General features: G+C 40.5%; 1 protein-coding gene across 2 annotated transcripts in view; it reads right to left on the reverse strand.

Moving 5' to 3' along the window:
• lrmda (leucine rich melanocyte differentiation associated) overlaps window positions 1-24,127 on the reverse strand; it is a 236,529-nt gene that overhangs the window by 68,562 nt on the left and 143,840 nt on the right. For both annotated transcript variants that reach the window (XR_013787580.1, XM_079473232.1), the window contains exons 3-5: window positions 15,575-15,701; window positions 14,078-14,217; window positions 10,777-10,903 (exon numbers count right to left, since the gene is read on the reverse strand). Coding sequence is in view for 1 of the 2 variants with exons in the window: in XM_079473232.1 (XP_079329358.1) it covers window positions 10,777-10,903; window positions 14,078-14,217; window positions 15,575-15,701 (394 nt within the window). In the remaining variant the exon portion in view is untranslated. The remainder of the gene's footprint in view (window positions 1-10,776; window positions 10,904-14,077; window positions 14,218-15,574; window positions 15,702-24,127) is intronic.

A 24,127-nucleotide genomic window follows, 5' to 3' on the forward strand; every position in this document is an offset into this window, starting at 1 on the left:
AAACTCTGCTTGAAAAAAAACATACGCATAAGAATAAAGAAGGGGCGGCGTAATGTGATCACGGCTGGCTGTTTTTAGAAGCGGCGAATTTCAGTGGGAATCTGTACTTGAGGCTTGTTTAGGGTACGGCCGGCCCGTATAATAAGAGTTCCGGCTGTCTCTTTGGCTCCAGCTCTCCTGCAGGTCTGAGATTCAGGGCCCCAACAGGGAGCCAGTGACACGGGGTGAGAAAAGCTCAAAGCCCCCTGGGATAGAAAAACACTCAATCTCTGTCAGGGCCACTTTCACTGCTGCCAAACACTGCATACAATTAACACAGTTCTTTAACATTCAACGCGCTGGTACGTATGAATATTGAGTTGCTTAGGTAAAAGTTTGGGGAGAGAATAAACCGATGTGAAATGACTTGTCTCGTAAATAAAAAAATACTCATGTTTTGAAGTGCAGTTGTTTGTACCTTTCCCCCGGTTAGAAATATAAAAAAAACTAATTATTGCAAATTATTTTACAACATAACATTAAGTTAAGATTAAAATCAAGGAGAAATGAATGCATAAAATCAAACTTTCATGTTCAGTATTTCAAAATTAGATTTTGAGACGCAAGACAGAATTTTTTTAGTATTAGTGTGTTTTTTTATGTTTTAATGACAGCCAGCATGGACTTACATTTACATTTAGCAGATGCTTTTATCCAAAGCGACTTACACAGAGTTCGGGGAGCAATAAGCGATATGTCATACAAAGAGCAACAGTACATTAGGTGCTAATACAAAGTTACTAGTTTCAAAAAAAGTGAGACCACTACCCGTTGAGAGAAGAGAGACTTTTTTAATTTTTCTGTCAAGTATTCGCCGAAGAGGTGTGTTTGAAGTCGTTTTTTGAAGGTTGTGAGAGATGTGGTTGACGGACCGCATTTTGAAGAATGTTCCACCAGGAAGGAGTTGTTAAGCAGAATGAGCGGGAAAGCGATTTAATGCCCTTATGAGAAGGCAATACAAGGCGCCGCTTATGATACATGTGATCATAGCACGAGTGCTTCACTGGAAACAAGAAAAGCTTATATACATTTTTTTTACGTTAACCTGGTCAATGTCACAAATCAGCTTATTTCACCAATGATCTCAAATTCTTTCATTTATTTGCATTGCTTGTTTTAACTATAAACTGAGCCATACGTGATAAAGTGACTTTAAAACGTCCATTTTAAACACCACTGTACATGAAAGATGTTACTGATGCGTTTGAAACAAAATGCTTCTTATACTTTGCGGTCCTAATATCTGCATCAGCATTTTCTCTTAATCAAAGTATCCTTTTCTTCAGCAGATAAACTGAGCAGTAACATGCTATCAGTACGTCCCCATCCTAATGAAACACAAATTGAGTGTTACAATTGCAACATTAGCAGCACCGATATAGAAATGAGCAGCACTGCATGTGTTTATAAATCACAATGACACAATTAGCATTATATGATACAATCAGACGCAGGATTATTTCAAATATGCCTAATGATCTGGCTCTATCTCCGAGCTCTGGCACGGTCCTGAGCCGCAGCACACACGCACACACGCACGCACGCTGAGTTCTTTCAGAATAAACCATCTGTGTTTAATTAGGCTGGCAACATCTTACAATCATCAGAGGAAAACTGAAAAGTTAAACTGTAATTAAACTATGAGTGCTGGCGCTGTGGGACTTGTGTGTCTCTGTAATTGCAAAAACATCATTGAATAAATGTTGGAACTTAAGGAAAACAACAGCTCACTTAGTGCAAGCAGAAGCGCGCCGTCCACTTCCACAGTGGAAACATGGAGCGCGCCTGTCAGCTGGCCAAATTCCAGCCAATAATCTTCATTTCATTATGATATAGCTGTTACCAGATATAAGATCATTTATTAACCCTTCTGTCTGCTTTTATTCTTCTGTGGCCACTATGAAGTGTTATTGTATGGAAAAGAACTGCATTAGGATTTATGAAAAATCCACTTTTGCATTCCATCACCACAAGGGTTTGGAACAACATGAAGGTGAAGCATTTATGACAGAATTAAAATTTTTGGTCCTTGAATAACAATGGTTATTTGTGTAAAGAACACTCCGCCCGTGTGCCAAGGTTTTCGTGAGTTGATGTCAATGACGGGCCGTTTTTTGCTCGGTGATGAAGTGTTGTTTAATGGGAAAACCAAAGCCCTGACAACATGTAAGTTCAATACTGTCATTTTTACAACAACTACATTCAGTCATATCGCTGTCGAGCGAACGCTGAGGACAGATGGGAATATAAACGCTCAGCCGTTTTCCCTCACTTTCCATTAGGCAATGCAAATGGGAAACATCATTGTGACTGTTCAAACAAAACTCCTCAAAAACATCTGCTTGTTTTCAGGCCAAAATACGCAATATATCACTCGTGTAATAAGAGTGACGTGACATTGAGGTCATCAGGCCCTATCTCTCGGCTTTGTACAGGCTCGTAAATCAGTCGTGCAGCTATTACTAACAATTAACTGTGCTTTAAAGTTTTACAGTCTGTTTATGATGTGCAATGTCATCTGATTTATGTGGACACAGTGAGTCACAGGCTCTAATTGCGGGCTGTGCCCTCACGACGACCTCCAGAAAACTCCAGCTGCCAGAGCGCTTTCAGCGGCTCGGTCCCCCTGCGGTTCGAACCTTGCTGCTGGACACCTCAGAGCCAGAAGGGAAATCTGTCCCAGCACTCGTCCCTCTGGACCAATGAGGGGAAATCCAAACCATCCTCAAGTGCTTTCTGTCACATGGGGGAGACAGTGTTCTCATTATTACGGCTTACAAACAGGAAGTACTAGGATGGGAAGGCTGATTCCAGTGGTTCCCAGTACGGCATGCTTCAAAGGATGCCTTTGAGATTATTAACTTCATAATCATAGTTATGAAAACACTTTTGTAGTTCAAAACAAACTTTTCATTTTTTTAAGAAAACAAACATGAAAGTCAATTGGAGTGACATGACACCTGTAGACAGGTCAACCATAAAATAAGTTTCCTTCTCATGTCTGAACCACTCAAACCACGGTAATTCATATAAAAAAATGCGCTTTGTATATTTCTCAAACTGTACAACATTAAAGCGATAAAATCAAATTGCGTTTATCATTTACTCACCCTAATGTTAATTCAAACCTGTAGGCACTTTCTTTCTTCTGCAGAACACAAAAGAAGATATTTGGAAGAATGTTGGTAACCAAACAACATTAAACCCCATTGACTTCCATTGTACACCAAACCACTGAAACGTTTCTCAAAATATCTTCTTCGTGTTCCACAGAAGAAAGCAAGTCATACCAGTTATAAATAACATGACAGCTATTAAAAGTTGACAGCATTCAAATTTTGGGTCTCTTTCAAATGAGTCCCACTTATACGTTATATTTTGATAATACACGGCTCATCTGAATGCTTGATTCGGATTGGCCAGTCGCGACATTCCAAGGGTTGTTATTTTCAAACTAACAACACCCTGTAACCCGGATGCTGCAAATCATTTTGAGAGGGGCAGTTTAATATCACACAAAAATGGATTATAAATATGTCTTTTAATAAAATATATGACATTATAATTACAAATTATTAAACCAATTTGCCTGTTTGTGACGTTTGAACGTCGTTTCTTACTTTAAAACCAAGACAAAACGTCTTTCTCTCGCGGAAGGTCTGCATTTGGTAAAAATGAGCTAACAAAATGTTTAAAATTCACATTTTATGTTCAGGTTTTTTCTCGTGTGGCAAATAGCCGTGTAATTAAAGTTACAAAATCCTGAAAAAAGCCTTTTCATTTTGTGTGTATGGGAAATCAATATTCTTCCAGAGATTGAGATCATTTTGTTGTATACAAAATGTATCTCAAAATGCTTTCTATAGCAGAACTGTTCAATAATCAATATTGCAACAATCATATTGATGAAAATTCGCGTCAGGCCCTGATCACACGGTCGGGGATTATATCTGCAGCTGCCTGCACATTATCCCTTACTTTATATACATGATGTGAATGTGATGAGAAAGTTGCACCCTGTTTGGTTTAAAATACACTGTAATTTGAGCAAGCTATCAAACTATTTTGTGTAATCGCTTTGTGTTTAAGTATGCGCGTTCTGGGATTGGAAAACCCTGTGATTTATTGGCTGTGTACACATCACAACAACAAAACAAACATCCACAAATAGGCCACATACACCTGTACACACATGCAGCAACATCCACACGTTTCATTTAACAGTGTCATCAAAGCTGATGACAATACATGCAATAAAACTTCCTGTTATCTCAAACGGGTTTGATTCAGATTCACATGACAAAATGAGTTAAATCCATCTCAGGAAAATAAAAGTAATGACTGTTTCCAAGCATTCGGTTTCACCAACTTGTGTTTCCTGTCGCAGCTATACATTTATAGCCGTCTCTGAGGAAAGATTTCTCTATAAAATGATTCAGCAAACACTGACGGTACATTGGTTCTCAGTGGCTGCTATTTATTATGTTTAAATGCTTCAGGGAACCCATAATTCTCCAGCAGGGAGATGAACACCGCAACACGTCGCATGAGGAATGACGAAAACCACAAAAGAGAGAAAAAGAAGTTCTCCGTTCGTGGCATTTTCCATTGAGCTGAAAAATGCAATAATCGCACGCTATCAAGAACCTCGCTGAGGTGGCTTGTCTTAGTTTGGCTCTTTTATTTCGCTGTCTTGATATGAGCGTCTCTGACGAGAGGCAGATTAATATGAAAAATGCAGAGAGGAGATCCACCTCATAACTTTCCTGGCTCTGCCAACACGGATTAAGGAGAGCCGCCGAGTCTGCGCGACTAGAACTGATGGGACCTTAGCACCGACTCGAACTGCTCCAGCTGGGTCGTCTGTTTTTCATTACTCAGGAGGAGGATGTGGGAGAAATCGTGTATTGTGGCGAGAAAATCAAGTCGAACGCTTTATCCAAGCATAATCTAGCTGACATTTAAGAACCATTATGCTCTTACGTAGCTAGCAAACATTTCTGCACGAGGAGATGGATACTTTATCTTCAGGAATACTTTATTCTTTGCTTGTGTATGTACAATATTCTTTAGGTTCGAGAAATTTTATTCCGAGGCCTCAGTCTGAGAAGTGTATACTTGAAGTGTTCCTCTTGAAAAAGAAAGTTGGGTTTGGCATATAAAAAAGTTAAGCATTATAGTCATGAATGATTTCATGGTGGAAAGTGGTGGAAAGTGACATTTTTTCTGATTGGTCAAACATTTTGGAAGTGCATGATGAGTCATGATGCACAATGCACTAGAGTAATATTCAGTTAGTACACCGATATAGAAATGAACTAAAAGTTTTTAAGATAGAGCTTTTTAGACTTTGGTGCACATAAATATTGAGAGCAGCCCAGCGACTCAATGTGGTTTCACGCCATTTCATGACCTCAGAGTCTTCTGAAAAAATGATCACATTGTGGCATTCCTCCACGCCCAATTTCGCCAAAACACAGCTCAACTTTTTTGCTTTCCTCTCTCAACTGTGGCTTTGGGAAAGGAGATGGAAAAATACATAAATACCCTCTCTGAATTTCCTTGTTTACTGCAGGTAGTTGTTTACACCCTCATCCCTGGTCAGATCACTCCATTTCACCACTCTAGAAATCCAATAAAACACAGGCCCAATTATGCTGTCCTCATAACTACAGCTCACAAAAACGACCTCCCTCCCTTCCAGCAAAGCACACATCAGCCATTCAGAGACACCAGACAACAACAGCCAGACAGCTCATTTTCAACCACTTACATTAATATATAGTTGTAGGACCACCAGTGCATGTGGGGATAAAAAAATCAATGCAGAAGAGAAAGAGATTTGCAACAGGCTGTAATAAATGTCACCTTGGCCTAAATTGCTAAAACACTAAACATTTCAACACATTCAGTAAGTGCAACGTCACTTTGGAACACAATAAAGTAAAAACTCTGCGATAGAAGTAGAAAAAGTGCTACAAACCATGTCTGTAGAGCTTTTTGCCTTTGCTCGTTGGGTGTAATTTGTGACAAGTGGAAAACGTATAAATCCAAGTTGTAAGCGTGCAAACATTTCTTTTTTCCTTCTTATTCGCTTATGATGTGCTTTAGATTTTCATAACTACCATTTACCTATTCCCTTGCCTTAAGTATTAAACGTTACTATTACAGAGCAGGCTTCCTCTCCACCACTGTAGGACAAACTCACCAGTATATTAACCGGCTCAAACTCAACATCCCATCATGCCATTCACCTGGGACTGATTGCATGCACACCTGAGCTAATCTACACCCATCCATATAAGTCCCGCTAACCTTCAGTTCATCGTGAAGTATTGTATTGCCCCGGCGTACAATTTCTGAGCGGTTTATTCATTGTGTTTGCTATTCTGTTATCGACCTTGGATTGTGTATATCGACTTCTGATTCTTCTGCTACCTGCCCCGACCCGGACTGTTATATCGACTTCTGATTCTTCTGCTACCTGCCCCGACCCGGACTGTTATATCGACTTCTGATTCTTCTGCTACCTGCCCCGACCCGGACTGTTATATCGACTTCTGATTCTTCTGCTACCTGCCCCGACCCGGACTGTTATATCGACTTCTGATTCTTCTGCTACCTGCCCCGACCCGGACTGTTATATCGACTTCTGATTCTTCTGCTACCTGCCCCGACCCGGACTGTTATATCGACTTCTGATTCTTCTGCTACCTGCCCCGACCCGGACTGTTATATCGACTTCTGATTCTTCTGCTACCTGCCCCGACCCGGACTGTTATATCGACTTCTGATTCTTCTGCTACCTGCCCCGACCCGGACTGTTATATCGACTTCTGATTCTTCTGCTACCTGCCCCGACCTGGACTGTTATATCGACTTCTGATTCTTCTGCTACCTGCCCCGACCCGGACTGTTATATCGACTTCTGATTCTTCTGCTACCTGCCCCGACCCGGACTGTTATATCGACTTCTGATTCTTCTGCTACCTGCCCCGACCCGGACTGTTATATCGACTTCTGATTCTTCTGCTACCTGCCCCGACCCGGACTGTTATATCGACTTCTGATTCTTCTGCTACCTGCCCCGGCCCGGACTGTTATATCGACTTCTGATTCTTCTGCTACCTGCCCCGACCCGGACTGTTATATCGACTTCTGATTCTTCTGCTACCTGCCCCGGCCCGGACTGTTATATCGACTTCGGATTCTTCTGCTACCTGCCCCGACCCGGACTGTTATATCGACTTCTGATTCTTCTGCTACCTGCCCCGACCCGGACTGTTATATCGACTTCTGATTCTTCTGCTACCTGCCCCGGCCCGGTTTGTTATATCGACTTCTGATTCTTCTGCTACCTGCCCCGGCCCGGTTTGTTATATCGACTTCTGATTCTTCTGCTACCTGCCCCGGCCCGGACTGTTATATCGACTTCTGATTCTTCTGCTACCTGCCCCGACCCGGACTGTTATATCGACTTCTGATTCTTCTGCTACCTGCCCCGACCCGGACTGTTATATCGACCTCTGATTGCTCTCTGCCTGTCTCGACCCCTTCCTGTGACTCACTTCGGCTCTGGGATTATCTCCGTTGTTCTGTCTGTCCCCGATTTGCCTTGCCTGTTTGATAGTTCCAAATAAAGCTGCAAACGGATCCTGCTGTGTCCGACACATCATTACAGTTACACTGTAAACACTTTTGCTGTAGTTATGCAGCTATTTGCCAGTAACTTACTGTAGATTTATATTTATCTAATTTATTGGCAACAGTCTGTTCAAAGATAGATTCATATTAAACAGTGTTTATCTTTACAGGAAAAAAAACTATAAAATAACAGCCTCATGCAAAGCATTATGGGAACCAGAAATTCACATAAACATTTTCTGTATATTTTTCAAATTTTGGTTCCCAGAATGCATGCTGTTTTTAAAGTGTTTTTCTGTGAGGATAAAGACTTGTTAATCATTAATGATCATTTATCTTTGAACAAACTGTTGCAAGTAAATTACATAAATGTTAATCTACAGTAAATGACTGGCAAACTGCTGCCAGTAATACTGTAATTTCTACAGATTATTTTTGTGTATTTGGCAGCTGTGCTTAAAAAATGCCTTCTTGGCATGAACAAACTGTGCTTTGAGGCTTTCACATAGGCTGCGAGTTATGATGTCAGGTCAGATCTAGTTATTACCTGCCCATCCGTCAATAACAACCTTTTTGTCAAGTCTGCATTCCATTGAAACTGATTCAAAAGGTCAATGATAGCTTTCAATCGCACATTGACAAACATAATAAAAAACCATTATAATGGTGTATGGGTATGGTGACATACTGTAAGAAAATGGTCTGTATGCATTTTAAATACCAGTCTTGAAAGAACGTATAGAAATAATAGAAAGAAAGCTTGCCAGAATACTTGAAAAAGCCTGAGTGACCAAACTACATTTCCCATCATGCTTTGTGGCATCATGAGAACGATAAAACACAATAAAATATCAATTACTCACATCTATAAAATGTCAGAAAGGCTTTTAACAGCTATGTTTTAATAAATGCAGAGGAAGTTCTGATTTCTGATGATATTTTTTTAGGTATGTAAAGCTCTGTCTCAAAAGATCAATTTTCTTATCACATGGCACCATTACAAAAACACAGAGATCATATTCAATTTAGACTGCAAACATTTTTGATTAGTAGTATTTTGGTTCTGTTGAATTTGACTAAACTAAGATGATGCTAACACGCCAACAGAGCATGAATATCATTTGGATTTATAAAAGCGTGAATGCCGACAGTCGTGGGTTAGACGAGCGGGCACAAATGGGACATTCAATGAGTTGCACGACGCTACAGCAGGATGTTGTCATGTACAGGGCTCGGGTTTGATGGGAAATTTGGAAAGCAGGATGAGGTAATTACAGTCTGCGGTAACAACGCTAATAGAAGCATGTGTTTAAACGTAAGACACCCCAATGGAAGAACATAAATGCAGACACAAATAAGTAATTATGCAATCATCCTCGGCAGCCCACGTCCGCACGTCGTGTCGCTCATTAATTGGTGACCTGCACCACTGGTCAGCAGACAATCGGTATGATGATGAAGCCAATTAGAAACAGAGTACACATGCCCCACAGAGCTTGTTATGGCTGCCACGTCACGTCTCATCTGACTCAAAACAAACCATAGCCAAACGTTAGCGTGACAGCTGCTTCAACTGAAGACACGGCCGACTCTCTCATTCTCGCTCTCTCTCTCTCATTCGCTAGCCCTTGAAGTTGTGTTTGCTTTGCAAATTTGACCAAATAAAATAAATGGGATTAAAACTAAAAATGTCTGTATCCTCTGATGGGAAATGACGCTGCCTTTATCGAATGCATGTAAGAAACATGATGTTTATTCCAACATGACCTGTTCCAATTAATACTATGCTATATTTTTTAAATCGATTTTAAGTGTACAATACATTTTCCAAAAAACTATGTTTGCTGTAAATTTCATGTTTTAAATCCCTTCATGCCCCATCCATAATGGACAAAGACTCAACCATTGACATTTTGCTGGTTTTTTAGCTGTGGTTGCCAGTGAACGGCAAAACAAAATCACGTTTTGCGAGTGACTTTTTATACCATTTTCTTTATAACACAAAAGTAGTTCACCATCCAGGTTTAAATGCTACGTAGCTGTTAAACCTGGTGCTAAAAGTTGGATCTGATCAGTGGCTTTCTGTTTACGTCCATAAATGTGCTTAAAACAGATCTGCTTTGGCAGCGTGTTATTATGTTTTACTCGAAATTGTTGAATTCATTATTCACTTTCCTCTGAATTATTCTCGATTTCTAAACATCCCATCCAGAAATGTCTTAACTTATTTGAGTGACTGGTTGCACAACACTTTCTTCTTTCCCATTTTCCAGTCCTCTTTCATTTTTATCCAACCAACAAAACATCCAAACTAAAAACATGCCCGGCTGAGGTTCAATCATCGCATGGGTTTAACTTCTTCTGTTTGTCACTTTACTTCTGAAACCAATCAAAATAAATCTTACTAAAGCCGTTTCTCCACACACCCCGGGAGGAGAAGAGAAGAATAAAGAAGATGGAGAGGCATGTGAAGTGTGCGGTGTCTTCCTCAAAAGCCAGTACGGAGAAAGAGAGAAATAATTGTGTGTGCTGTGGGTAATTAAGCGATGGTGACTGCTGTGAACGTGAACTGTCACTACGATCCGGAGCGCTGTCACGCCATGCAACGCAAGAGCGATCGGACAGGCGCCGTCCACTTTGATCTGGGCTCATGCATAAGGAAAGAGGTCAGGTCTTGGTCATTAAAAGACCCTCCTCTAAACAGCCCAGCGAGATTGAAAGGCCATGTCTTCAAAGAGCTGCGTACAAGTAACCTCTTAAGAGCTTCTGACAATTTGCTACGAACAAACAATGGAGTCAAAGAGGGAGAGGGATGGATTAGCTCACGCTGCCTAACCTTTAAAGTTCTTATAATCATCAGTACAGAAAGGGGAGGGTTACACGAATCATTTACAGGGTCAGGCTGTGTTGTTATTCATAGATCTTGCATAATGTAAAGGCATTTCATTTGCTACTGAGATACAAACTCAAACAACATGCAGGACTATTCAAAATGCGAGTTAATACTGATTTTCTTAACCGTCTATTCATCCTAAAAGGTCTGCTTTCATACGTCACGTGGCCAGGACTTTGAAGTCAAATCAAAGAGCTTACTTTGTCATTTTTAGGCTTGACCACCTTCATGAAAGCTCCACGTGCTTGGGCCTCTGACCGCTCCCACTGGGTCACTCTCCTGGTGTCCAGGAACTTCAGATTTGTCAGCTTATGTAGAACAAAGAACCTACAGATCGAATGAAGAAAAGCTGAATTTAGAGACTGACCTGCCAACATTACAGACTACATATGTAACATGTTAATGTTGTTTCGCCGCAAAACTCACTGTTGTACGGTATAATTTAACTCACAATGTCCATTTCAATACAACAAACTGCATCATGACATTAAACTTATTTTAAAGTTTACATTAGAAAAAAGGAAAATAATGCACATTCTCATTGAAGTTAAAGTGATCGTTCCCCCCAAAATGAAACTCACCCTCTCGTCATTTAGAACCTCTGTGATTTTCTTTCTTCCGCAGAACACAAAAGAGGATGTTTTGAAAAAGTTGGTTACCGAACAGTGCCGGCACCCATTCACTTCTATTGCGTAGACACAAAACCAATGCATGCCGATGAGTGCTGCCTTTATATTTTTCTAAACATTTTATTTTCTCTTCTGCGGAAGAAAGAGGTTCTAAATGACAAGAGGGTAAATGATCAAACAACTTTCATCATCTTTTTTACCTTTTCCTTAATTTGGAATGATTGTAATGATCTCATTCAATCTATCATATAGAAAAAAGGATGGATTTGTACTACAAACAGACAGAGAGAGAGAGTTAGAGAGTTAAACAAAGAAAATATACAGAATTTTTGTAACAACAACTTTCTTTTAAAATGTGTTAAATTAAGTGTGACAATGTTGTAAATAGGTAATCACCATCAAAATATTTAAAAATAAGGACAACATACAAACAGATAAAATTACACATTGACGGAATGTGGCAAGCTGTCATTTCTGTAGCTTCACAGATATCTCTTTACGCTTTCACACACACTGTCTTTCATTCAGCGGCAGAAAATGACGTGAGATAATAGCAGGAATACATAGATGACAACAGATTCTTTCACAGGCTGAAAGGAATGGAGGAAGAGACATGTCAAGACTTCAAACAGAGAGTGAGATAGAAAGAGGTAGAGAGAGAGACAGAGAGAGAGAGAGAGAGAGAGAGAGAGAGAGACAGAGAGAGAGAGAGAGAGAGAGAGAGAGAGAGAGACAGAGAGAGAGAGAGAGAGAGAGAGAGAGACAGAGAGAGAGAGAGTAAGTGGAGGGTGTGAACAGACATGTATATGGGCAGTGACAGATCTCCAACCGAGCTCTCATGCAAAAGCCAACAACAAACTGATGATGATGACAATGATGAAGCCCGATGGTGAACTCATGCTACATGTTTATTCCTGACTGATCACAGAGAACAGAATTCCGCATTGATCCTGTAAAGATGAACTTGAATCGAAAATAATGATCAAAACGTGGAGGATGCTATTCGCATAAAACACGGTGGTGTATCTGTGCAAACATACAGCTTTCCTATCTGTGCTGAATACACGCTTATGGGAATGTTAACAATATGAGTTGGAAAAAAAAACATATTGTTTTGAAGTTTTTCTTTAACTGAACAAAATGTGAGTGGTTCTACGATGCTAAAGTGTTGTGGGTGGTTGCTAGGGCGTTGCTATTTGCTCAAAAGTCCTCGTCCCCAAGTCTCTGATATTATGGTTCTGGTTTGAATGTAAGCATATGGGATTTCTTCACACATTTTATTGTCCGGCAGGCAAAAATCTGCCATTAATGCGCAACGAGTGCTAGGCTGAAATTTTTACTAAATACTTTAATACTTCAGAGGTTTGTTCAAATCCCCAAATATGAGCAATAGTAATAGTGTTTGTTTTTAGCAAGCAATACTAATGAGTTTAAATAACAAAACTTCCTCTAGAGTAATGGGGAGCAGTCTGGTGTGGATATGCTTTGTTCACCGTTATGATTCAATAACAAACAAACACAATAACAGCGACTGTTTGCGGAAAATGTGCAGGTGTTTTCTTGATCGTTGTGAAATTATTGGCGGCGTTCAAACAGATGGTTGGAGCAGCCCGGCTGCAAATGTTGCTTAAAGCACCCCGGGCGAAACTAGCCCTCAACTTTCTGATCTTCAGCAAACACGCATTTTCAAGCCCACGCGCACGTCATGATGTCAGGAGACAGGCACGCAAACGCAGGCGGCGCTGGCTTGAGTGCATTCCAAAGAGACAGTACACGCATCCTGTACTGCAGCTGGCTGTCGCTGTGTCGAACACTGTACTACTTCAACCAAAAAATAACTCGAGCCCCCGAAGTAAACAATGATGAATGGCCTCGGTGACTGCTGTGAAATACAGCCGAGTGTACTTACGGCCGTTCATTTCATTTGACTAATTGAACAAGCGCAAAGAGAGGCGCGATATATTTCACAGCGTTACAGAGCGGGACGTTTTTCTTGGGACACGCTCTGAGAAACGCATAGCCCAGGGCCGGACCCCGCGTGACCCGAGCGCACGAGTAACCCGTCAGACACGAAATCTGCATTATGCTGAAATTGATGTGTTACTATGTGACACGTTATGAATATTACATCACAAACACACAGCTGCTGTCAATCAGAGAAGGAACGGGCGTCCTGAGCACCAAGTGAAGCATGGGAGATGTTGCGAGAGAGCGGCGCCTTTCGGGTTCATCTGTATGGTAAATGATTCATACAGAACACAGTGTCAAGAAAAATGCACTTAGGTCTTAGGTAGACAAAAAAAATGCGTTTCTCTCCCTCCCTTCTTCCTAGCGGCGGGTTTCATGTTGAAAACCTGACAAATGGTGGTAACATAGCGTGGCATTGCGCTCCCATAGGCCCGGGCTTGATAATGAATGCATCGTTTCATCTTGTAGGAAAGGATGGCAAACACTCATTTGTGGTTATCGCAATTCACACATGAAATCGATTTTGCAAGTCTACGAAATGGGGGAAAAAAATAGAAGCAGAGGTGAGTAGCTTTAAGAGGAGTGCGGTTATAGCCTGAAGTATCAGTCTTTGCTTGTGCAACGTGATTTATGGTGTTGTGCAACAGCCGTTCATCCAAATAAAAGATTACTGAAAGTTGCAGAACTACACACTCCTGGGGTACCAATGTTTTTTTCCCCATGAAGAAATAAACATATTAGTGACATGACATAAACAAAATAAATGCATGAATACCTAGAAAAAAAATCACTTTTGTTGCGGTGGGACACTAGAAATTTGTAATCTTAGTATAGCATTTCATCATTTGCTGGCACACAGAAATCTCAAAGCTTGTGTTGTGCATGTTATAATAAGTGTTCTGACCTGTATCTCTGATAATCGTCCTCATCTTTATCCATGCTGACCAGCTGGTTGGGACAAGCCTCATTTCCCAGAAGGCTGAGGTATTCCAGGGCCGGCGTCACTTCCATCAAATGCTCCAGTAGGGCCTCAATGTCTGTGAGGTGTCACAGGTCAAGGAATCTGGGCTGTTCATTACATCAGCATTTATTCTGCGCTCTCTCACGGCTCGGTGTACATCTCTGACAAACTTACCAAAACCATCCAAAGGCCCTCAAAGAAAAAACGCAGAAAAACAAATGTATTGACGAGGAATTTGGCATTTGCTGGAAGTTTGGCTGTTCTTTCCTCTCATTCCTCGAGCCATTTCCTGGGTGGCTTGGTGCAGAACATTAAAAACATTGACAAAATGATGGATGCCTCGTGGTGAAAACAGTTAGCGACTCCCTAAGCCATAGAACCCCCACCCACCCCATAGCCAACACCGGGAAACAAACAGCCACTTCACAGCAAATTCATCACTAATACATTCACTTCATCGGAAAACGGTGCCCAAAACGTGTCAAAATACAAGCGTGCTAATGCAGCACTTGAATTTCAATGGCGGCAGGCCACTACAGGATGTAAAAAATTGCCCCATTAGCATGTACAGACCACTTCACAGCAGAATTCGGGTCTGAGTTGCTGACACACTGTCGGAGGAGAGCCGCTTGGAGAAGGGAGCGACTCCGCGTCATTATTATGTAGATGGATACCATCCAGCGACAAACACCAGAGCATGGATTTTTGTCAGACTAACACATTACTTTTGCCATTTGTGCATCTCATCACGCATACTGAAAGGAACACGTCTCAGCGATGTCATTGCAGGCTGTCACACAATTTAAACTTGAGTTTTCCAGCCTGACTTCAAACACACATATAGCATGCAATAGTGGCACTGTGTGCTTAATATACAGCTAATGCGAACATAAGGACGTTTGTGAGTTTACACACTAGTTACAACAGTCCCTTATCATAACGGAGATTACTTGTCTATCTGGATTTTGGGGCCGTTTACCGGACAGGGCTTAAACCAAGTCCCAGACTTATTAAAATAGAGACGTCTTGATCGAAAACAACTTAAAATATATGAGTGTTATTGTTTTGTCTAAAGATGCACATCGGTAATGTTTTTTGTAAAGTATGTTTTTTAAAACAATTTAAAGATCCTAATTTAACTAAGTCCTGCCTTAAACTAATCCGCCCCTTTATTTTTCAACCATGGGACTGAATGGGAAGATTATTTTCTCTGTCTTCCACTAGAGGTCACCATGGCACAAAACCAAGTGAGTTTATGAAGCAGCCCCATTAGGCAGAGGAGCTCAATTTAATACAATAACATCATTTAAAGAGCATTTAGAGAGATGGAGTGTGGCAAAAGAGAGATCCCACACTGAATCTCAAACAAGCAGACGGAAACTTTTCACTTACCGCGCATCATCCCTTCTGGTAAAGCGTGAAGAGAAAAGCAAAGGATATTTGGTTCTTATTGAGCGTCAGGGTATGGAGTCGCGGTAACCTGGGCAACCGGAGGTCATTTCCGAGAAGATTGTTGTCCACAATCAGTTCTTCCAGTTGGCTGAACACTTTCAGGCCTGTCAGTGACCTGCAATGATAAGGCAAGAGAGGAAAAATGATATAGCCCTAAATCTGGGCAGCCATTATGTGCAGAAATAAATATTTCAGGCGGCCCTTTCACAGGCCGGAATAGTTTGGGCTTGGGACTGTCAGGAAAGTGAATGATAAGAATTAGTGGCAGTGAGATCCCCTGGCATGGTGCGCCATCCTTCACACGCTGGCAGCATGAGTGATGAGGGTCACTCGTGAGTAGCCAGGATTCAAAACAAAAGCGCTTCAGAAATGCAGTGTGCGGGATGAATTTGTCAATGTCTTGTGCCTTCAGGCACCCAGCTTTGCCTGACCCTAACCCTCCATTCCCAAGATAAATAACTCTGTCACAGTTCACCTTCACTCCCCCAACACAAATTTAACTCGTCATCCATCATTTTCCCAGCGCAACTTTAATACCTTAGCCACAGACGGACTACAACTTCCGGAACTTCACATATGAGTTAAAAACAACCACGTTTAGTAAGTTTAACTTTTTTTTGTCCCTTTATTTGCGTCGTGACACCCAGCGCTGCGCACACGTGCGGTCCCCAAGGACTTTTCCTCCGTCTGGGCCCTTTCCACGCCCCACGCTGGCAGGAACATGATGGAGGGTGGTGCTCAGGGTAATGTCGGGGCCTTCCAAAGTTCATGCTGTGGAAGGTGGATAAAAGCCGGGGTGTGTGTTTCTAATCCTTCAAATGGCAGAGGCTGACAGCCTACAATGTTAATGTGCCCACCCTTAGTTAATTGACATTTAGGTTGGTCAGCCTTTGCCTCAAAAGAACGATCCAATGGTAACTGAGATGTGTTTTTTTCACAAGAGAAAAATAACACCTGCGCATCGTAATCTAATGGATTTTGTTGTCATGATATCTTTTGTGGTCGCAGAGAAAATCCCACGGCAATTTAGAAAGAGCTCACGGGAGTAAATGTCGGTGTGTAGTCAGGTGAGTTCTTTCTTCAGGTGATACTCAATTACACGTGAACAAAGCTGTCTGTATGGTGCTGTTGCCGGTTTTGTAAAACAGTTGTGTAATGCAAATACAATGCTTGTATCAAACAGTTCATGACATTAACAACAGAGGCACTTCCTGTTGTTTTGCTAATTTTTGTATATTACAGAGACATTTCGCTTAAAGGGACAGTTCTCCCAAAAATAAAAAATTCAGTCAACATTTACTCACCCTAAAGATTTTTCAAACCTGCATAAATGTCTTTGTTCTAATGAACTCAGAGAAAGATATTTGGAAGAATGCTATGAATAAACATTTTTTGGACCCCATTGACTAATATAGCAGAAAAATATGTATAGTTTGAATAACTGAATGAAAGATATTTGGAAGAATGCTATGACTAAAAATTTTTTGGACCCCATTGACTAATATAGTAGAAAAATATGTATAGTTTGAATAACTGAATGAAAGATATTTGGAAGAATGCTATGACTAAAAATTTTTTGGACCCCATTGACTAATATAGTAGAAAAATATGTATAGTTTGAATAACTGAATGAAAGATATTTTGAAGAATGTAGGAACGCAAACAGTTCCGAGGTACTTTTGACTACCGTTGTCATTTTTCCTACTATGGTAGTCAATGGTGGCCAAGAACTGTTTACAAGCATCCGTCCAAATATCTTTCTGCTTTCATCTGAACAAAGACATTTTTACAGGCTTGGAACAACTAGAGTAAGTCATCTCTTTCACGGTTTGTTTCAGTTCTGTAACGTTTGCGTAGTGTCAAAGAACTGAAAGAAGCGGTTGTTTACGTCTTGCAAAAGGGTCTATACAGTACAACCGCTAAAGTAGCCAAGAACTTGCATTGTTGTATTTATGTTGGGAAACGGAGTAAAAAACTGCGAATACAGTAAAATCCCTAATCAGTTCATTAAAGCTTCCCCCACCTGTTTGCTTGTGCTAGCTCTGGACGAGCATAATGTTATTAGCTGCTTAGTTAAGAGGCAGCAGCGCGTCACGGGGGGTTTGCTTATTAATTGTTGTTTTCGTGTCACTACTGCTGTGTGCAAAAGGTGATTTAATCAGTTAAATTCACAGCCAAGGGATTCAACCCTAATTTACCCGGTCCTGCAAAACACATTTTGCCTAAACATTTGTGCTGCCGCATTACATACAGCATCTGTACGGTGTGAAAGTTTCAAACTGCGTTGCTAACAGAATGATTAATTACCAGCGCTTTTAAAGGAACAGTTCGCTCAAAAATACAAACGTCTGTAATTATTCACTCGACCTCGTATTTTATATACGTGTGCTGTTATTTTCACCGTGAAATATAAAGAGCGATGGTAAAGAATACTTTCCATGAAATGGCTTGTTGCGACCACAACTGTCAGGTCGCGAATTATATTTCACATTTCAAGTCCTCTGAAGCCACATGATAGCTTTGTGGGAGTTAAGAGAGTGAATTCAGGCCTTGATTTACTGATGTTATATGTACTATGGGGATCTCAAATCTCATTCTCTATTTTTGAACACAACAAGCACCACATAACATCACGACACAAGTGAGAACCAAAAGCATTTGATATCAAATCTGAGACGACAATCAATCTAAAAGCAAATGTGATGAGATTTCACAACTTTGTTGGAAGGGAGAGGTTATTAATGACGGACTTAAATTTCAGTTCCTCATGGCTTTACATATCTTGGAACATAATGTATGCGTCACACACTTTTTGATACGTTAAAGCTGTTATCCTGACCTTTTGAAAGACTTAATAACCTGGTATGAAAACATTTCTTTTTGGATGAAGGTCCAGTGTATGACAATGGCTCACTCCACTCACAACACCCATTCAAAGCACTACGGTGGCCGACACAGATGTCGTCACGTTTTTGCTTCTTGGCAGAAAGAGATAACGTATTTATGAAACACGTTTCATAGAGAAGTTTGTCCGTTTAGGGCCACTGTAGAAACAACATGGCGAACACCATGTAAGGGGACCCCAGTGTACGTAGCGAGAAAAAGCTACTACTAAGATACATAACGCTTCATTATGAAAGGTCTTTATACACATCTGAACACATAGTTTATTGCATTTCTGTCAATAGATCTTCCAAAGAAATTACACACAGCATAAGCACTGTATGCATATAAAAAACAAAGCGCTTAGTGCTTAGCACACACACTCTCTCAGGTAGGAACCACTCTGAATGACACCTCGTCCCCATGGGGAATCCAAAACCGACTGCACATTTTCACTACCATCTTCAAAGTCACACCACAATGACAGAACAGCACAATGCAGGGAGTGGTGTCTGATTCAAAGCCAGAGGAGGAGAAATGGGTTGAGAGGGAAAGATAGATTTAACAAGCCACACCGATGAACTCGATGCTTGTTAAGATAATTATGATCAAGCTCATTGTCACAGTGAATATCTCAACATGTTTGTCTGTGCTGCACGGATTAGAGCATGGCCCGCAGAACAGGAGGTTTACCCACGAAGCAACGTGATAATTAAACATCAGTAGTGTAAACAGAACATTAAACATCAAATATATATGGAAACATGGTGCATAACAAACGATACGCCTGTGACATATTGACAGAAACAAGAGCCAGATTATCACCATTATCACCAAAGGTTATGTTACAAACATCGACAGACAGGGGGGGTCGCTGAAAGCAATCTGCACGTTAACTTCCGGACCCCCTCAAAGACCGCCATGTAAATGCTTCTAAGCAACCTTTCAAAGCCAGGGCCTGTAAAACAAATTACTATGCAGACTATCCTCAAAATAAGCCAAACAAGAGGACACGAGTACAGACAATGACACAGAGAAGTCTTGACAGAGATGGATGGATCGATAGACAAATACTAATGCGGACATGCTGATTGATAAACTGCTGCTGACAACAGGGGAAAAAAACACTCCGTGATTATTGGTTGAAATGTCAGTCACTGCAGCCATTAGTCAGCCGGCATTCTCGGGTCACATGTCCAGGGGGGGCTAGAGAGAGAAAGGGAGTAAAGAAAAGACAAGTATTTGGCTTAGACAACAGAACTGAAAGGGCCGTGAGTTAGCAAACACCGCTAACCGCAAGCTGAACGTTCTCACACAAACACTCGCTGAGTGATGATGATCTAAGACACAGCGCTAGTTCAAACACACTCGCACTCCCTTGGTATTCCAAGTCTACGTTCCAGCATTGATCCCATTCAGCAAAAGCCTCCTTTATGATATTCCCAGCTTTGATATGTCGCTTTCCTTTGGCCATTAATTCCCTTGTTCGCCCGCTGGTTCTAAAGGGCCTTTCTCTTTCTAGCTCTCGTTCAGAGGCTCTGTGAGTCCCCAGCGTGTCTGATCCAGGCAGAGCAGCTCTGATCATTCTTTGATATCAGAACTTCTCATATCCTCAGCTCCAATGTCACCCACGTGTCTAGAGTCAACACCGTGTCTCCGTTAGGGATTGTTTTCGCTATTGACAATAACCGTGATTTTAAAAACAGGATAAGAGATGTTACTATGAAAAATACATGACATTGTATATCATTCAGCACCCATTTAAAATATTGCCTTACTATACACAATGGTAAGAAGCGCTCTCTTTTTGCCTCTCTATATTTAAAATGTGCTTCAATGACCAAAAAACACCACAAATGAACAAAAGTAAACATGAAGGTGGCTGCTGGCATTATTCATGTATTTGAAAACACATGTTGATGAAATTGTTGTTTTGAAGTATATTGGGTTTTTAGTCCAAACTCATGTTCCAGTTTAATATTTACACAGTAAAATGTACAGCTTTCAGCTTAGTGCCCGATTATATTATATTAAATGCCGCATTAACATTACATTTATGCGGCGTCTAAGCAATAGTTCATCTCAAAATGAACATTCTCTCAAATCTGACATCCTTTCAATTGAACACAATAAAGAATATTTTTATATGTTTTATTATAGGGCTGTCATGTTATCTTCTTACGTATATGGGGTCCTGTGACTTCATACACGCGTTTTGTCACGAGACACGCAGGAACCAATGAAAATCTGCATTACCAATGTGCCGCCATATTTGAATTACCGTGCTCAATTGTACATATTGATTTCTAAATAAGCTCATTATATGACTAGTTGTTACTTGTAAATGTGTAATTTTTTCTACTGAATATTTTTATTGTCCAGCTGGAATCATTTGGACTACTAATGATGAATGGACTTCCCATTTGACACCCATATAAGAAGATAACATGACCGCATTTTAATCTAAAATTATTCAATTGTGTTCAACTGAAGAAATTAAGTTATAAACATCTGGGTCGGCATGAAGATGATACATACAGTACACAGTACGAATAGAAGTAGTAACGGACGAAAAGAGATGATACTATGAAAAATATAGAAAACAAAGAAAACATGGTATCATAACACACTACCTCTCACGTCAGTCTCAAGTGTGACTCTGATAATACATTCAAGAACAATGGCTGCCGGCTCAGAGGAATGTCTGCCCTCACACACTGTTTGGAAATGGTTTCCTGCGTGAGGATTGGAATCAGACTTAGGCATTGTTTTAAAGTTTGAGAGGAGATTTAACATCAAAGCTGTCTCCGGTGCAGGAAGAGTAATGTTTTTATTCCAAAGAGGCAGCACAGTCTTGAGAGTGACAGGCAAATTGACACGCTGTTCACAGGGCAAAAGATAAATGTTTGATGAATTGGCCAATCCGGTTGGAGTGATGGGCTTCATATGTGCATAATGGACTTGCAGCCTGGCAGTTGTGATTGCCTGCCAAGATAAGAAACTATAATGAATGAAAGAGAGGAGCGAGGCTGTAGAAACAGAGATTGCGCTGGTTTTAATAAACTAAAAAAAAAGTGGAAATGAGGAAATGCAGATGGTGCTGCTAAGCGGCACACCGTCCATCAGAGGACATGATGAAAAATTCTCATCTCACATAGAGATTATGTATCTATTACAGTATGTTGAGAAGAACATTATCCTATGTGTCTATAGAAACACATTATAAAATCCAACTTTAGTTTAAGTTTTTAAATAAAATAAGTCAGGTAGCTTCCCTATTGTTAAACAATTATCAGTTCAGGGGAAGATTCTTATAAACTATCACAAGTGTGAGCGGAACCTATATTATCTATATTATGTTTTCTGTGAGCGATTAAATCCCCACATCTACCTGTTGTGTCATTCTCCATTTTTTTAATCCACTTTACAACCTTGAATGTCATCTTGACAACAGATTCATCAGCTCCAGTAAGATCTATCTGCAACGCCCAGCAAAATGGGCTTTGATGCACACCCACTTTCAGCCCGCATGCAATTGTGTTTTCAATATTCAAAAACATGATGGCTTTGGACGCTGCGGTGCTATAAATCTCCAGTTGGCAGTATTAGGCAGTAAATATCTGGCTTAATCTCAGGCTCTCCACCCCGCCCGACTTCAAACATGTCACCAGCCCTCGGGTGGCAGCAATTTACAGATCACATGAGTAGGGAAATGGCCTTCAGCTATGTTGCAATTTACATGTGTTAAAGGCCCATGCAGCAGTTATCCTGCAGTTTTAATGGGGACGGGCAATCTATAATTTACATTTTTGCTTTGTTTTGTACATGGATATTCACAAACCTGCGGTGCAAAATTTGGCTCCATTTAGCAACACTATCATTAGCCCACACAATATTGCAAATACCACTTAAATAAATAAGAAATAGTAGTTACATGGATAGCTAAACACACATGCAGCCGTGTGTAAAGAGTAAAGAGTAACACATTGGGGTGCATCAATGAAGTGCCATTCTCTTAGCTTCAAATTTGGGATTTTAAGAAAAGAACTATGTAATTGGTAATGATGTCATCATTTATTCAACCTTGTGATACCAATATTGTATTTTTTTTATAAAAGAACGCAGAATATCAAGCTCTAAAAAAGTACCATAAAATACTGCACAGGTCTAGATTCATATGAACCCAATTGGTTATGTGACCTATGAGAACCGACAACATTTGGCCTCAATGATGCAGCATTTTTAAATTGAATAAAACAATGATTGTAATTTGAGGAAAAAGTATCAGTGAAACATGTCTGCATTTGTCTCCTTTATTTTAGCTCAAAAGTATAAATCACTGTCGTCTTTCCTCATATGGAAGTAAGCAGTTTGTGCATTCCGCCCTGACACCTCATTTTGCGGTCCATGGATGGAAGAAAATAATACAGGGTCAAAACATCACTCGTGTGCATAAATGATGACAAAGTGTTGGCTTTTAGGATGAACTATTTATTTTAACCAAACTCGGGCCAAACCAGGCAGCGGCGTGTTGGGTTTAGGGTGGGGTTGAGCCGTGTTGGGTTAGGGTGGGGTTATGCCCGGTCGGGCAGGGCGGGAGTCCAGCCAGAAGGACTAGGGCCGAGGATGAAACGGCTGGTGAATTATAGACTGCCTCTCAAGATTCACAGCTCTCAGTGGAAGGAGGTTAATATTCTCACATGTCATTAGGTCTGCTGGCTCGGCTGACGGCTCATTGAATCAGGCAGCAAATGATTTCCTCATGCGGCAAAGGACAGCACACTTCAAAAGGAGAGGGGCTGAGGTCAGAGCCGCTCCTCTGTGATTAATAGCCCAGGATCAGTCGAGGTTGGCAGTAAGGTAAGAATGTGACGGAGGTTTTTGACAGAGCTGACTCTTTAAGCTGGGTTTGACCCTCGGACCTGGCAAACTTTGTTTCCAGTCAAAAGTTTGACTGACCTGATGGGCTCTGTCAGGGGTAACCTGGGTTCTGCAGATTCATGAGAAGCATGCTGAAACGATGTCCGATCACTCAGTGTTACGGAGGGTGATCGTCTAATCACTTGCCATCAATCTAATCATGCAGAAATGTCTCAATTGAATTGCACCTCATTTAAAAGAAGAAAATGTGCTATTTTCCAATTTAAAAACATTATATTCGTGTTCAATATGCATAACTGCAAAAAATGCATGAGGCTTGATTCCTTTGAAAAGTGTTAATACTGGCTCGACCAATGGCGTTAATCTAGGGCGGAAAAATCTGTTCATCCACCCAATGACGGCAAAGGAAACGTGTCAACACGGGCTCGGCATATAGGGGTGGCATCTGTTCGTCCAACACAGTTATTTTAGTTTGCTAAAATTAAAACATTAAAAATGCTTCTGTTAATTTAAATCCAATAAAAAATGTACCCAAAAATTAATGCATTTATGAAATTATTCGTATAAATTGATAAAATATATTTATATATATCCTTTTTTAAATCAACAAAAAATTTTAACTTTGAAAAAAAAAGAAAAAAAAAGACTGAAACAACCTTACAGCACTAAAATTATTATAATGAACAAAAAAAATTAAATAATATAATGACAAAAGCATATACCAAGATTGCTAAAACTAACTAAAATTAACATTAAAAAAATTACAGCTTATTTAAA

The sequence above is a fragment of the Barbatula barbatula genome (assembly GCF_947034865.1).
Source record: "Barbatula barbatula genome assembly, chromosome: 14".
NCBI lineage: Eukaryota > Metazoa > Chordata > Actinopteri > Cypriniformes > Nemacheilidae > Barbatula > Barbatula barbatula.